The following is a 13,902-nucleotide window of genomic DNA, read 5'->3' as shown; positions in this document are numbered from 1 at the left end:
AGGAGCCAGCTTCTGGCTTCCCTCTGCAACAGGCTGCGTGCTTCAGACCCTGAGGATTAGTTACTGCAAGCTTCGCACCCCTCGACCTGGACTTCTGCTGACACCCAGTCCAGCCGGTGGGGCTGGAGCTGGTGTGGGGCACTGGGGGTAGACAGTGGACCCTGCCTGGTGCAGGTGAGACTGACAGCTGGGAGAGCTGCCCCAGGCACCCCACGCCACCCCCATGGCACCTGGAGAGAAACTGGACCCGCTTCCTGACACTTTCATCCTGCAGCCGCCAGTCTTCCAGCCGGTGAGCAGCCGCTCAGGTCTGGAACCTCCTGGGTCTCAGGGCTCCCCCTTCCAGCTGGGCCCGGTCTCCCAGGTTGGCAGGGGGCTGAAGAGGCCTTGAGTCATGGACCCTGCTTCCCCAGCCCCTGCCCATGGCTCTTGGAAGGCCCTCCTGAGCTTAGAGTGACTGACAGCTCATTCCCACTCGTCAATGAGCTCATGGGGTGATTGCATTTTAAAAACGGTAGAGCCTGAAGACAGTGCTGTCTCCTATTCCACAGTGGGTGGCTAAGAGGGCCTGGGCGGGGAGTGCGTAGTATCCCTGGGGGACCCTGATCACTGAGGAAGGACAGTCTCATCTCCAGCCTGGGAGTCGGGTCAGAACCTCCCAGTCAGACACAGGGTTGGGGTTTCCTGGACTCCTCCTTTGGCCCAGTGCCCTGCAGATTTCCTGAAGCCTGACAGTGCATTACAGAAGATCAAACTCCCAGGAGACCCACCTTCCCACTAATGAGCACTAATTATCACTTTCTCTTTACTTGGTCCTCTCCTCTCAGGAGAACAGCTTCAGCTCAGTTAATTACAGGCCAGGCCCAGAGCTTGGGAAGTGGGAGGGACTGACATGCTGAGCCCAGCTAAGCTGTGGGTGCTCTGATAGCTGGGGCCTCCTGATCCTCCCCAGGTGAGAGGGGCCCCTTGCTTTGCAAGCTGCAAGCTCCCACCTGGAGTGCAGAGCTGTCGGGTCTCAGCTCTTCTTGGCAGTTTGGGCTTCTGAAAGCTGCCGGGAGTTGGAGAACACTGGGTAAGGGCCCATCTTGTGACACTGCCCAGTGTGTACCTGGGCAAGTTCACGTTTATTCTGCAGACACCTCTTTAGAGCCCACTCTGTGCCAGGCCAGGCCCTGAGCCTGTAGAAGCTAAAGACAGGACTTTGGCTTTGAGGGGCTTGTGCCTCCCAGCCAGAGGGCTCCGTCTAAGCCAGTCGGCCAAGGGCCAAACTAGCCACGGCAGCAGAGAGCACAGTGAGGGAAGGGATAATTCAGGCACCAAAATGGATGCCGCTTGGAGAAGCAATCAGAGCCTGGGAAGTCAAGTCAGATTTCACAGGGTGGAGGGGGCGCTGAGGAAACAGTCCCAGAAAGGGCCAGAAGCGGTAAGAGTGTGCGTCGTCTTTTAGGAATACCAGGGGGAAAGGTGAGCTGAGCAGGCAGACTGAGTCATTATCAGGCATCCAAGCCAGGATCTGTGCTCAGATCCCAACTTGTCCATCCCTCTGCCTCCCGGTTCCCAGGCTCTGGCCTATAAACAGTCCTCGGGGAGCCTGGACACTCACTGAAATGGAGCCCTGAAGGACACCCATTGGAGGCCAGGGTGGCAGCCAGGGGACTGTAAACCTCAGTGGTGTCACTACTGTGCCCTAGGAGCTGAGAGAGGGGCTGGGCTGGTGCTCCAAGGGGGCAATGGGGCTGGATCTGGCTTCCCCTGTGCTGTGTGGCCTGGATGTTGTGAAGAAAGGAGAGTAGGCGAAAGAGAACATTTCAGAGAAAACTTATTTTTCCCCATCAAGACATTTTCTGTTTGGGGTGGGACAGTTATCTTGTTCCTCTTCCCTCCTCATCCCACCCCCAACACAGGGGTCCCTAGGCCCTTTCTCCAACCTGGTATGGATGAGTTTCTTCTTTGTTCAGGTGATTCCTTTTGTCACAACAATTTTTGGTGGCCTTCGAGCAGGCAAGATGGTCATGCTCCAGGGAGCGGTCCCTCTAAATGCACACAGGTAAGGGGAGTGCTCCATGGGGCTTCTTCTCTGCCTTCAGGGTCTCTGGGAGTCTCTGACCAGAGGTGCCCTTTGAGAGCCTCACCTCCCCCCAGGTTCCAGGTGGACTTCCAGTGCGGCTGCAGCCTGCACCCCCGGCCAGATATCGCCATCCACTTCAACCCTCGCTTCCACACCACCAAACCCCACGTCATCTGCAACTCCCTGTACCGTGGGCGCTGGCAAGTTGAGGCCCGGTGGCCCCATGTGGCCCTGCAGAGAGGGGCCAGCTTCCTCATCCTCTTTCTCTTTGGAAATGAGGAGATGAAGGTGAGCGGGAGGGGACACCAGGGCTTCCCAGGTGGTGTTCGTGGTAAAGAACCTGTCTGCCAATGCAGGAGATGCAAGAGACGATCCCTGGGTCGGGAAGATCCCCTGGAGGACATGGCGACCCACTCCAGTATTCTTGCCTGGAGAATGCCATAGACAGGGGAGCCTGGAGGGCTACAGTCCATAGGGTCGCAAAGAGTCGGACACGAATGAAGCAACTTAGCACGCACGGGAGGGGACATCATGGGGTCTAGAACTTGTGTCCTTCTGCTTCCCTTTCCTTCAGCCGCTCCCCTTGTCACTGTGTTAAGGGGTATTTGGAGGGATGGAGCACAGAGTCCAGTACTCAGAGAACCAATGAGCTGCCATGCCTGGTTCCAAGCTGCCCTGGGCTCACCTGGCCCGGTACACATGGTGGTATTCAGCAGACGCCATGGTGCTGCTGCTGTCACAGGGGGCGTCTAGAGAGCGCTACAGATGCCGGGCGGGTGCTGTTCTCAGCTCACTGACTCCTCACAACAACCCATGAGGAAGGAACTGTCATTCTCCCCATCACACAGAAGAGTGGGGACGGAAGGGAGAGAGAAACCTGGCCTCAAGGCTTTCACTGCTGATGCGAACTCCTGCCAGAAGGATCTTCAGACTTCTCCAGGGCAGAGGGAGCTGGTGCCAGCCAGCACTGCAGGGAGGGACAGGGGTCCCAGAGCCCCTGAGGCCCCTCACCTGTGGATGGGGCAGGCGGAGGGCTGCTGCGGCTGCTGGAAGGTCAGCTGAAAGACTAAAGTGGGGCAATGTGGTGTGTCAGGGGCCAGGCGGGGCATTGAAGGTGCTCTGCCTGCCAGTTCCACAACCTTGGGGAGGCTACTTAAGTTCCCCCAAGCCTTGGGCACCTGTCTTTATTTTTTTTTTTTTAACTTTACAATATTGTATTGGTTTTGCCATATATCAACATGAATCCGCCACAGGTATACACATGTTCCCCATCCTGAACCCTCCTCCCTCCTTCCTCCCTGTACCATCCCTCTGGGTCGTCCCAGTGCACCAGCCCCAAGCCTGTCTTTAAAACATACTTGCCTCCTAGAGTTGGTGTGAAGTTAAAAGAGGAAAATTCCAGTAAGAGACTCAATGGATGTCTGGCACGTCAGTGTGGTCTCAGCCTCGTCTGTCTCTCCAGGTGAGTGTAAATGGACAGCACTTCCTCCACTACCGCTACCGGCTCCCGCTGTCTCGGGTAGACACCCTGGGCATATTTGGCGACATCTCGGTGACAGCCGTTGGATTCCTGAACATCAACGTAAGTTCCTCTGGGGCCAAGGCCTGGGTGGCAGCAGTCTCTGACTTCCCCTGATGCCCGGACAAGCCTGGGACCCCCTTCCATCCCAGACAAGTCCTGACACCAATTATAGCCAAGGTGGAGGGCATCCATCCAGGTGTTGGACATGGCAGGGGTGAGGGAGGAGCTGACCACAGAAGAGGAGCCCAAGAGCCTGGGGCAGAAGTCTATCCTGGATGTGAAAGTGAAAGTCGCTCAGTTGTGTCTGACTGTTTGTGACCCCATGGACTGTAGTCTGCCAGGCTGTTCAGCCCATGGAATTCTCCAGGCAAGAAAACTGGAGTGGGAAACTGTTCCTTTATCAAGGGATCTTCCCAACCCAGGAATCAAACCCAGGTCTTGCACATTGCAGGCAGGTTCTTTACCATCTGAGCCACCAGGGAAACCCATGAATACTGGAATGGAGAGCCTATCCATTCTCCAGGGGATCTTCCTGACCCAGGAATCAAACCAGGGTCCCTTGCATTGCAGGCAGATTCTTTACCAACTGAGCTGCCAGCTGAGCTATCCTGGGTGTGGAGTCTGGTCAATGTGGAGCAGTGGCCAGAAAGCAAATGACTTGGAGTCTTGGAGCTGTGGACCCAAACATAGCACTGGCTGTATCATTCCCAGCTGAGGAGCTAATTTAAAAGTGCAGATTTCTGGAACCCACCACCAGAGATTCTGATTTAGTAAGTCAGAGGTAGGGCCCAGGAATCAGCATGATCAAATGCCAGGTTTGAGAAGCCCTTACAAGGCCTCTGGGGAGAGGAGGAGCTACCAAGGCCACAGCTGGCCTCTGCCCTCCTTCCCAGGCACAGCAGGGCAGGCAGGAGGCAAATCAAAACTCTAGACTTGCAGTGGTCCTGAATCCTGCCTGTTGCTTTTTCTCTCTCCCAACAGCCATTTGTGGAGGGTGGCAGCGAGTATCCGGTTGGACACGTGAGTCTTGGGAGCTGGGTTAGCCTTCGCTGTCCCAGCCGTCCCAGCTGAGCCGGTACCCCTCCCTCTGACCCCAGTGGGACCTGCCACTCGCTGGACTGATGCTCACATTGCACAAGGCCCAGCTGCCCCCTCCCTCACTGTGCAGTCACCATGGTTACAGCTGGCCCTGCCTCAGTCCATGGGAGCCTGGATTTGCCTCTCCCTGGTGCCAGGGCCAGCTAGGGAGGACAGATGGGGTGGGCTGACTTCCTGGAGTGGGCAGAGCCCAGCCTTTCTACCAGATCCATCTCAGATGGAGCTTCAGCAACCCTGCAAGGTAGCAGGTTGGCTTGCAGGGCAGAAGGGAGATGAGACCCAGGGACTTGCCCAGAGTCACACAGTGAGTGAATGACAGACCCTGCATCCAGTTCTTCCTCATTATTCCGGAGCCGGTGTCCACCTGAATTCAAGAGGGCCCCACTGGAGGGCCAATCATTTTCCCGTATTATCTCTGAGAGAAGTAAACCCCCAGTATCCCCAACTTTTAAGGATCCCTTTCGTTGAGCGAGCACCACGTGGCCTCCATGTCCCCTCTTTCTTTCCTTGACAGCCCTTCCTGCTGAGGAGCCCGGGGCTGGTGAGTGACCTCTGCTCCTGCGTCTGGTGGAGGGACAGTCCCTCACCTGCTCTATCAGGGCTGGGAGGGCGCCCCACCTGGTGGGAAATGGCCCCCAGCACCAGGATTTGCCCTTGAATTGCAAGTTGTGGGTGAACGGGCAACTTCAGGCTGAAGCTCCAGCTTCATTTTACCTATTCTCCATTTATTCTGCACACAATTTTCTGATAGTCATCCCTGCTAGGCCAAGCACCAGGCTGTAGGGTGGAGGTACATATCAGTTCCACCTCTCCAGCTGCATACAGGCTGGTGGGGAGGCAGACCAAGGAATGAGCCATTACCATTTGGAGCACAGCATTAGGGGCTCACAGCATGGGGGGCAGGTGAAAAGAAGGGGAGGCCGGGGAGAGCAGAGTACAGGAGGCCGGCCTGCGGTAGGTGTATAATAACTAAGCAGAGCTGTTTCCTCCTGGCTGCAGAGCAGAGGCAGAGATTTACCTGCCTCAGGGCTCCCTGGCCCCTAAGGACAGTCCAGGAAGCAGCTCCTCCGGGCAGTAGCCCTCCCCAACCCCCTCTGTGAGATCCGCCTCACCCCCACCTCTCAGTCATCTCCTGTGTTCCTTCAGGAGGTGCCCTGCTTCCATGCCCTTCCCCGGGGTCTCTGGCCTGGACAGGTCATCATAGTGCGAGGACTGGTCTTACCGGAGCCAAAGGAGTAAGTATGCAGAGTTGGGGGTAGGAGTGGGGGACAGGACGCATCTCTGTGCCAGGCACAAGCTTTAGAAGCATCACCTCTTCAATCTCCAGCACTACTGTTTAGCCCCCACCTTCCAGGTGAGGAGACAGAGGAGCAGAGAGCAGAAGTAAGTTGCCCAAGGTCACAGAGCCTGTTAAAGTCTGACCTGGGGTTGGTTCTAGGGCTCAGGTGGCTTTGTGGCACCAGCAGCTCCAATTCCAGGAGTGTCTTCCCTGCCTGGACGTGTGGTCAGGCCAGCCAGCCTCTCACTGCAGGTCCCAGCTGCAGCCTCAGGAAAGGTCCTTTAAAGACACAGGCTGGGACTTCCATGGCAGCCCAGTGGTTAGGACTCTGCACTTCCAGTGAGGGGCCATAGGTTTGCTCTCTGGTCAGGAAACTAAGATTCCCTCATGCCTCTCAGCCAAAAAAAAAAAAAACTAGAGAATAAAAGTGTACAACTTGAAAAATCGCAAACAGATGAGAGGAACTGATCTCCCACAGTGCCCTGGTTTAGGAAACACCGCCAGGAGACCCCAAAAAGGAGGCCCCGCGCAGGGAGGTGGGGACTTGGAGGAACTCTAGTCAAGAGGATACTGCCTGAGTTCTCCCACAGGGGGCGCTACTACTTTATTCCTCAAACCTGCAGGCTTCAGTTAAGACAAGTATCTTTCTTTTCTTTCTTTCTTTATCCTTCTTTTCTTTCCTTCTTCCTCATCATCCTTCCTTCTCTCCTTCTTTCCTTCTTTCTGGAACTGCACTGGATCTCATGACGTTCCTGGACCCGATTTCCTGGGTTTGACTTCTGTTGCATGGCTGCGTGCTAAGTCACTTCAGTTGTGTCCGATTCTGTGTGACCTTACGGACTGTAGCCCGCCAGGCTTCTCTGTCCATGGAATTCTCCAGGCAATAATACTGGAGTGGGTCATCATTTCTTTCTCCAGGGGATCTTCCCGACCCAGGGATCAAACCCATATCTCTTATGTCTCCTGCATTGGCAGGTGGGTTCTTTACCACTGGTGCCACCTGGGAAACCCTTGACTTCTGTTGAGGACACTTCAGATCTGAGCAGCTTCACAGCAGTGACCTTTCCTTTCTGTGCCTTAGTTTCCTTGTCTGTAAAAGGGGGTAAAAATAGTGCCAGCTTTAGGGATTATGCCAGGCATATAGCAAGCGGTCCACAAATGTGGTGGAGGAGCAGGGGACTAAGGAAAATGCCATGTATTTTCCCTGGCCTATCCCCTTCTGTTTTGTTCTTTTTTAAGTCACTGACCTGATTAAACCCTTGCCCTGCATGCGCTTGACCAGGTCTGTGAATTCTAGGCAGGCTTGCAGCACAGGCCTCGGCTGCATGGGCCTCAAAAACCAGGCACTACTGGGTTGGATTCCTGGTTTTGCCTTTTATAAACTGTGGTCTTGGGCAAGCCACTCCAACCCTCTGAGCCCTGAGTTCCCCCAGTGGAAAAAAAGGAGAAAGATAACCCCACCTGAACAGGGAAGATGAAAAAGTTTCCAGTGGACGAAAGAACCCCCACTCCTTCCCAAACTTGGAGACAGGAAGCCAGATCTTAGCTCAGAGTCACATGGTTATTAGCAGTTGACACACAGATCATTTTACTGCTCTCTCTCAAGGGCCATGAATTCACGTGTCCTCAGAGGCCAGGCAGGTCACATAAACAGTGAGGCACCAGGTTGGGAATGTGGTGAAGTGGAAAGAATATTTCTATAGATCTTCTGATGCCAGATCTTCTGAATTTCTTTTTAAAAAAGAAGCCAAAATTTTCGAAAACTTTCTCAGTTTTTGAAAATGGTAATACTTTAAAGTTGAACAATACTGGGGATCAGCCAGAACATTTCTATAGGTTAGGTCAGCCCTGGGCCACCTCAAGGCTTAGAACAGCTGCTGCTGCTGCTAAGTCGCTTCAGTCGTGTCCGACTCTGTGCAACCCCATAGACGGCAGCCCACTAGGCTCCCCCATCCCTGGGATTCTCCAGGCAAGTGGGTTGCCATTTCCTCCAATGAATGAAAGTGAAAAGTGAAAGTGAAGTCGCTCAGTCGTTTCCGACTCTCAGTGACCCCGTGGACTGCAGCCTACCAGGCTCATCCGTCCATGGGGTTGTCCAGGCAAGAGTACTGGAGTGGGGTGTCATTGCCTTCTCCGCTTAGCACAGCACCTGGTGTTTATTTAGCAAGCCCACAAGCACCTTCTCCCACCCATTCCTACAGTTTCACGCTCAGTCTGCGAGACGAGGCCGCCCACGTTCCAGTGACGCTCAGGGCGTCCTTTGCAGACAGAACTCTGGCCTGGGTCTCCCGCTGGGGCCGGAAGAAGCTGATCTTGGCCCCCTTCCTCTTCTACCCCCAGCGATTCTTTGAGGTGGGTCAGAATCCAGATCCCTGGTCCCTCTGGCGTGGAGCACAGAGCTACACTCCCATCCAGGGGAGTTGGGGTACGTCCAGGAGTGGGGGCGAAGTTTGTGGAGCCAGTGCCACTAGAAGAGAGGAGATCAGTGGTGCTGATCTCACACCCTGAAACACCAATTTAATTAATCAAAGTGGGCCCTGGCCTCAGCATTATTAAAAAGCCCTGCTGCGATTCATGGGGTCACAAAGAGTCGGACACGACTGAGCGACTGATCTGATCTGATCTGATCTGGTCTGAATGACTCCAATGTGCAGCTGAGGTTGAGACCACTTCTCCAGGGGAAGCAACCCCTGTTACAGATGGTGAAATGGAGGCCAAGTCCTGGGCAGATCCTTGTGGAAGGGCTGACGACAACCTGGGCCCCTCCATCATCCCGTCTTTTTCACCACTGGGTGCCCCATGGGTTTATTCCTTGTGTCCTTTGATGGAAGGAGAAGCCACTGGGTGGGGCATCAGGCAGGCAAGGGAGGGTCTTGCTGCAGGCAAGGGAAGCCTGCAGCACCCCATGCCCTTCTGTACCAGGTGCTGCTCCTGTGCCAAGAGGGAGGCCTGAAGCTGGCGCTCAACGGGCAGGGCGTGGGGGCCACCAGCCTGGGCCAGCAAGTGCTGGAGCAGCTACGGGAGCTGCGAATCAGTGGTAGCGTCCAGCTCTACTGTGTCCACTACTGAGGAGGGAGCCAGAGGGCCCAGCCAGAGAAGAGGACCTGCCTATACCAAGGGCCCCACCAGCTGATCCCACTCTCCTCCCCTTGTTAAAAATGTCCCCACGATGTCAGGCCTGGCTCACCTCCGGAACCAGGAGCCTGAGTCTGCAGATGCTTTGGGCCCCACAGCAGAAGGTGGGCACGAGAATGTGAAGGCTCCAGAAACTCTGCAGCTCCCTCTTCTGAGAGCCTGGGATTTGGCTCTGCCATCTTTCAAGGGCCTCTAAAAGGAGGTAGACACTCCAAATAAAGCCTAGCAAAGGTACTAATGAAGGTACCCCAAAATACAGCAGCTTTGAAAATTGAGATGTTTATTTCCTTCTTACACAAACAGAAAATGGTTCAGGTCAGTGGGTAACTCTGCTCCCTGTGGACCTTCTGGCTCATCCCACCAACCCCAGAGAGTCAGCATCACCTGCATGGCTGAAGCATGGTCACCACTGTATCTAGGTTTCAACCACTGAGAAGGCAAATAGAGAATACGGACAAGGCCCACCTGATGTCGTAAGCCCAGGCCTGGGATTGGCACACGCTATTTGCACTCACATCTCATCAGCAAATACTCAGTCACATGACCACACTGTCTACAAGGGAGGCTGGAAATGTTCTCTGTGAGATGACCATGTGCCTGGTCACAGGTCCACAACTGTGATTCCTGGGATATTTGGTATTATTTGTATGATCTTATTTTGTGTTTTCTACTTACTGTTGCTATTTTGTCCTTATATTTTCAACTTTCATACTTACTACTGGATTGATGAAATCTCCTTTATCACCCTCCCATTTTTTTTCTTAAGCTAATTTGGAAGTTATGAATTCCATTTTATGGCAATGGCACCCCACTCCAGTACTCTTGCCCGGAAAATCCCATGGACGAAGGAGCCTGGTAGGCTGCAGTCCATGGGGTCACTAAGAGTCAGACATGACTGAGCGACTTCACTTTCACTTTTCACTTTTCACTTCATGCATTGGAGAAGGAAATGGCAACCCACTCCAGTGTTCTTGCCTGGAGAATCCCAGGGACGGGGGAGCCTGGTGGGCTGCCGTCTATGGGGTCGCACAGCGTCAGACACGACTGAAGCGATTTAGCAGCTGCAGCAGCAGTGGTTATCCATACTTTTTATTTTTTAATTAACATGTAACATTGACTTTCCAGGATGGGTAAAATTCTAGATTTGCGTGATGACCACCAATACAATCAGGATATATAACTCCATCATTCCAAAAAATTCCTTGGTGTTGCTTCTGTGTAATCATACCTTCTCCACCCTCTACCTTAACCCCCAGCAACTCACTGATCTGCTCTCCATTACTGTATTTTGCATTTTGAGAATGTCCTATAAATGGAATCCGGTAGGATGTGAACCTTTGAAACTGGTTTGTTTCAATCAGCAGTACCTTTGGGTACTGATCTAAGTTGCTGTGTGGTGACACTGAGCCATTTCTATTTATTATTAACACTCAGTATGATTCTATTGTACTGCAATATATCTGTTGACCCAGTGAAGAACATTTGAGTGGTTTTCAGTTTTTGACAATTATTAATAGAGCTGCTAAAAACATTTGTATACAAGTCTTTGTATGAATGTAACTTTTCATTTCTCTTGGTTTAATACTTACCAGTGGGCTTGATGGATTATGTGGTAAATGCATGTTTAATTTTATAAGAAACTATCAAACTATTTTCCAGAGTTATTTCAGAGTAGCTTTGGGAATTTCACATTTCCACAAGCAATCTATTAAATTTCCAGTTGTTCTGCATGCTCATCAATACTTGTTATTGTCAGGATTTTTTATGTTAGCCATTCTTGATGTATAGAGGTATCTCATTGTGGCATTAATTTGTATTTCCCTAGCAGCTAAAGATGTTGAGCATCTTTTCTGTGCTAATTTTCCATCTGTGTGTTCTCTCAGAAGTGCTGTACCCTTTTCTATTTTCTGGAATTTTGTAAAAACTGGGACTGTTTCTTTAAACTGTTCATGAAATTTGCTGGGGAAGCTATCTAGACCTGGATATTTCCATTTGCAAGATTTTATAAATAAAAATTCAATTCCTTTAATAGGACATAGAAATAGACTGTGTATCTATTTTATCTTAGGTTGGTTTTGTTAGTTTGTGTTTTTCAAGAAATTGGTCCATTTAATCTAGATTCTATATATATGCATGACTATGCAATATTTTTTTTGCTCTTTCTGACTACTTTACTCTGTATAACAGGTTCTAGGTTCATCCACCTCACTACGACTGACTCAAATTCATTCCTTTTTATGGCTGAGTAATATTCCATTGTACATATGTACCATATCTTCTTTACCCATTCATCTATCAATGAATATCTAGGTTGCTTTCATGTCCTGGCCATTATAAATAGTGCTGCAATGAACACTGGGGTACATGTGTCTTTTTGAATTGTGGTTTTCTCAGAGCATATGCCCAGTAGTGGGATTGTTGGGTCATATGGTAATTTTATTCCTAATTTGTTAAGGAATATTCATACTGTTCTCCATAGTGGCTGTACCAATCTACATTTAATCTTAGTCATCAAATGTAATACATACATAGAGTGCATAATATGATTTTCTTATCTTTTCAATGTCTGTGGGGTCTTCAGTGAAAACCCTTCTTTCATTTCTGATATTGGTAATTTGAATCTTTTTCCCTTTTTTTCTTTGTCAGTCTCACTAGAGTTTTACCAATTTAATTGGTATTTTCAGAAAATATTTGATTTTCTGAAAATCAAAATTGATTTTCTCTACTGTTTTCTGTTTCCAACTTTATAGATTTCTGCCCTTATCTTTTTTATTTTCTTCTTTTTACTTGCTTTGGTTTATTTTGCTCTTTTTTCCTAATTTCTTCCATTGAAAGCTCAGAGTACTGATTTTAAACTTTTCTTCTTTTCTACTATAAGCATGTAAGATAATACATTTTTTCTCAGCACTTTACCTATACCACACAAATTTTGATATTTTGTGTTTGCATTTTTGTTCATTTTAAAATATTTTCTGGGGTGGCCCTAAGATGGTGGAGAAATAGGACAGGGAGACCACTTTCTCCCCCACAAATTCATCAACAGAACGTTTGAATGCTGAGAAAATTCCACAAAACAACTTCTGAATGCTGGCAGAGGACATTAGGCACCCAGAAAAGCAGCCCATTTTCTTCGAAAGGAGGTAGGAAAAAATATAAAAGATAAAAAGAGAGACAAAAGAGGTAGGGAAGGAGCTCCATCCCGGGAAAGGAGTCTTAAAAAAGAGAGAAGTTTCCAAACACCAGGAAACACCCTCACTGCCAAGTCTCTGTCAAGCCTTGGAAACACAGAGGGCAACATAACCCGGAGGAAAAATAAATAAATAATTAAAACCCACAGATTACATGCCCAACAATAACTCCCCCAGCAGAGAAGCAGCACAGACACCTGCATTCGCCAGTAGCAAGTGGGGGCTGGGCAGGGCAGCGCGGGCTGCATTGCTTAGAGTAAGGACCGGGCCTGAATGCTCTGAGGGCAATCTGAGGGAACTAACTTGGGATAGCAAACAAGACTGGGATAGCTACCACGTGAAAAGCCCTAACCTAAGACATCACCAGGCCTGCTCACAGAACAAAGGACTGACTAGAACTACACAAAAAGCCCTAACCTAAGACACCGTCTGGCCCACTCACAGAATAGGACTGAGCAGAGCTAGCCAGCAGCAGGCCGGCCCATCCCCCTCTGGAGACAGGCAGGCAAGGGCAGCCAGAGCCAGAAGAGGGCAATCACGGCCCCAGAGAGGCATTATCGACCAAACTGCAAGCAGGCTTCATTGCTAACCAAGACCTCTTGGGATTCTGGACGGTCAACATCTGCCTGAGAAGGTGCGCCGGTTGTACACCCAGAAAACCAAACAGCAGGGACGGGGGAGGTGATAAGTCGCAGTGACCGTCCGTGCTTGCCAAACACTTGGTCACCTAAGCTCCTTGGACCTGGGAAGGGCACAAAACTCAGGCCCAGCTGAGTCTGTGCCTCTGAGAACTACCCGAATACCTGAAGCTGAGTAGCTTAGACCTGGGAAGTGCATACAACCCAGGGCCAGCCTCTGACAGTTCCCAGCAGAGCAACGTAGAGCCTGAGCAGTGTAGACAGGGAAAGCACACACGCTGTGAGCAGGGGCAGGCCCAGTGTGCCCGAGACACTGTGAGCACTCTCCACATATGCCAGTGTTATTTGTTTGCAGCGTCCTCCCTCCCCACAGCACTACTGAACAAGTGAGCCTAAAAAATTGTCCACCATCACCCCCTTGGATCAGGGCAGAAATTAGACACTGCAGAGACCAGGAAACAGAAGCTGAAACAGAGGAAACCGCCCTGGAAGTGACAGGTGCAATAGATTAAAACCCTGCAGTTAGCACCAACTACATAGGAAGGAGACTATAGGTCTTGAGAAGTATAAGCTGGATGAAGGAACTATCTGAAAGCGAATTGACCCCACACTGTTCACAACGACACCAGAGAAAGTCCTAGATATAGTTTTACTATTTTCATTCTTAAATTTTTTTTTTAATTTTTACGTCCTCTACTACTCCTTTAATTTTCATTTTTATAACCTATTACTTTGAAAAAAATAAGACCCTATTTCTTAAAGCAAACTTCGTATATATATATATATATATATATAATAATTTTTGTGACTTTGTTTTTTTCCTTAAATATTGTATTTTTGAGAATCCAACCTCTACTCTAGATTTTCAATTTTTGCTTTTTGATATTTGTTATCAATTTTGTACCTTTAAGAACTGAATTTTCAGTAACCATTTTTACTTAGGAGAGAGGTCACTGGCCTGATTGCTGTCTCCC

At 50.3% G+C, this 13,902-nt stretch overlaps 1 protein-coding gene across 6 annotated transcripts; it reads left to right on the top strand.

Annotated features, from left to right (window-relative positions):
- Nucleotides 1-9,938, top strand: LGALS12 (lectin, galactoside-binding, soluble, 12). 6 transcript variants are annotated; one of them, XM_010853945.1, is made up of 9 exons: nt 1-292; nt 1,959-2,047; nt 2,143-2,356; nt 3,531-3,650; nt 4,572-4,610; nt 5,203-5,229; nt 5,835-5,923; nt 8,169-8,319; nt 8,890-9,938. In XM_010853945.1, the coding sequence occupies exons 1-9, from the start codon at nt 224-226 to the stop codon at nt 9,034-9,036; spliced, it is 945 nt and encodes a 314-aa protein (XP_010852247.1). In that variant the 5' UTR covers nt 1-223; the 3' UTR covers nt 9,037-9,938. The 6 variants fall into 6 exon arrangements, with proteins under 6 accessions (XP_010852247.1, XP_010852248.1, XP_010852245.1 ...); XM_010853947.1 differs by having other exon boundaries at nt 239-308; XM_010853946.1 differs by lacking the exon at nt 5,203-5,229.
- The last annotated feature ends 3,964 nt before the right edge of the window (nt 9,939-13,902 follow it).

Source organism: Bison bison, unplaced genomic scaffold (genome assembly GCF_000754665.1).
Source record: "Bison bison bison isolate TAMUID 2011002044 unplaced genomic scaffold, Bison_UMD1.0 scf7180017864334, whole genome shotgun sequence".
Lineage (NCBI taxonomy): Eukaryota > Metazoa > Chordata > Mammalia > Artiodactyla > Bovidae > Bison > Bison bison.
This window is presented reverse-complemented; position numbering and strand designations above follow the sequence as displayed.

Bases quoted from the DNA above. Each gene is read 5' to 3' on its own strand.
- LGALS12 (XM_010853943.1), top strand. From the start codon at position 224: ATGGCACCTGGAGAGAAACTGGACCCGCTTCCTGACACTTTCATCCTG. The intron at 3,651-4,571 runs GTAAGTTCCTCT...CTCTCCCAACAG, and splicing joins TTGGATTCCTGAACATCAAC to CCATTTGTGGAGGGTGGCAG. The intron at 5,230-5,834 runs GTGAGTGACCTC...GTGTTCCTTCAG, and splicing joins TGCTGAGGAGCCCGGGGCTG to GAGGTGCCCTGCTTCCATGC.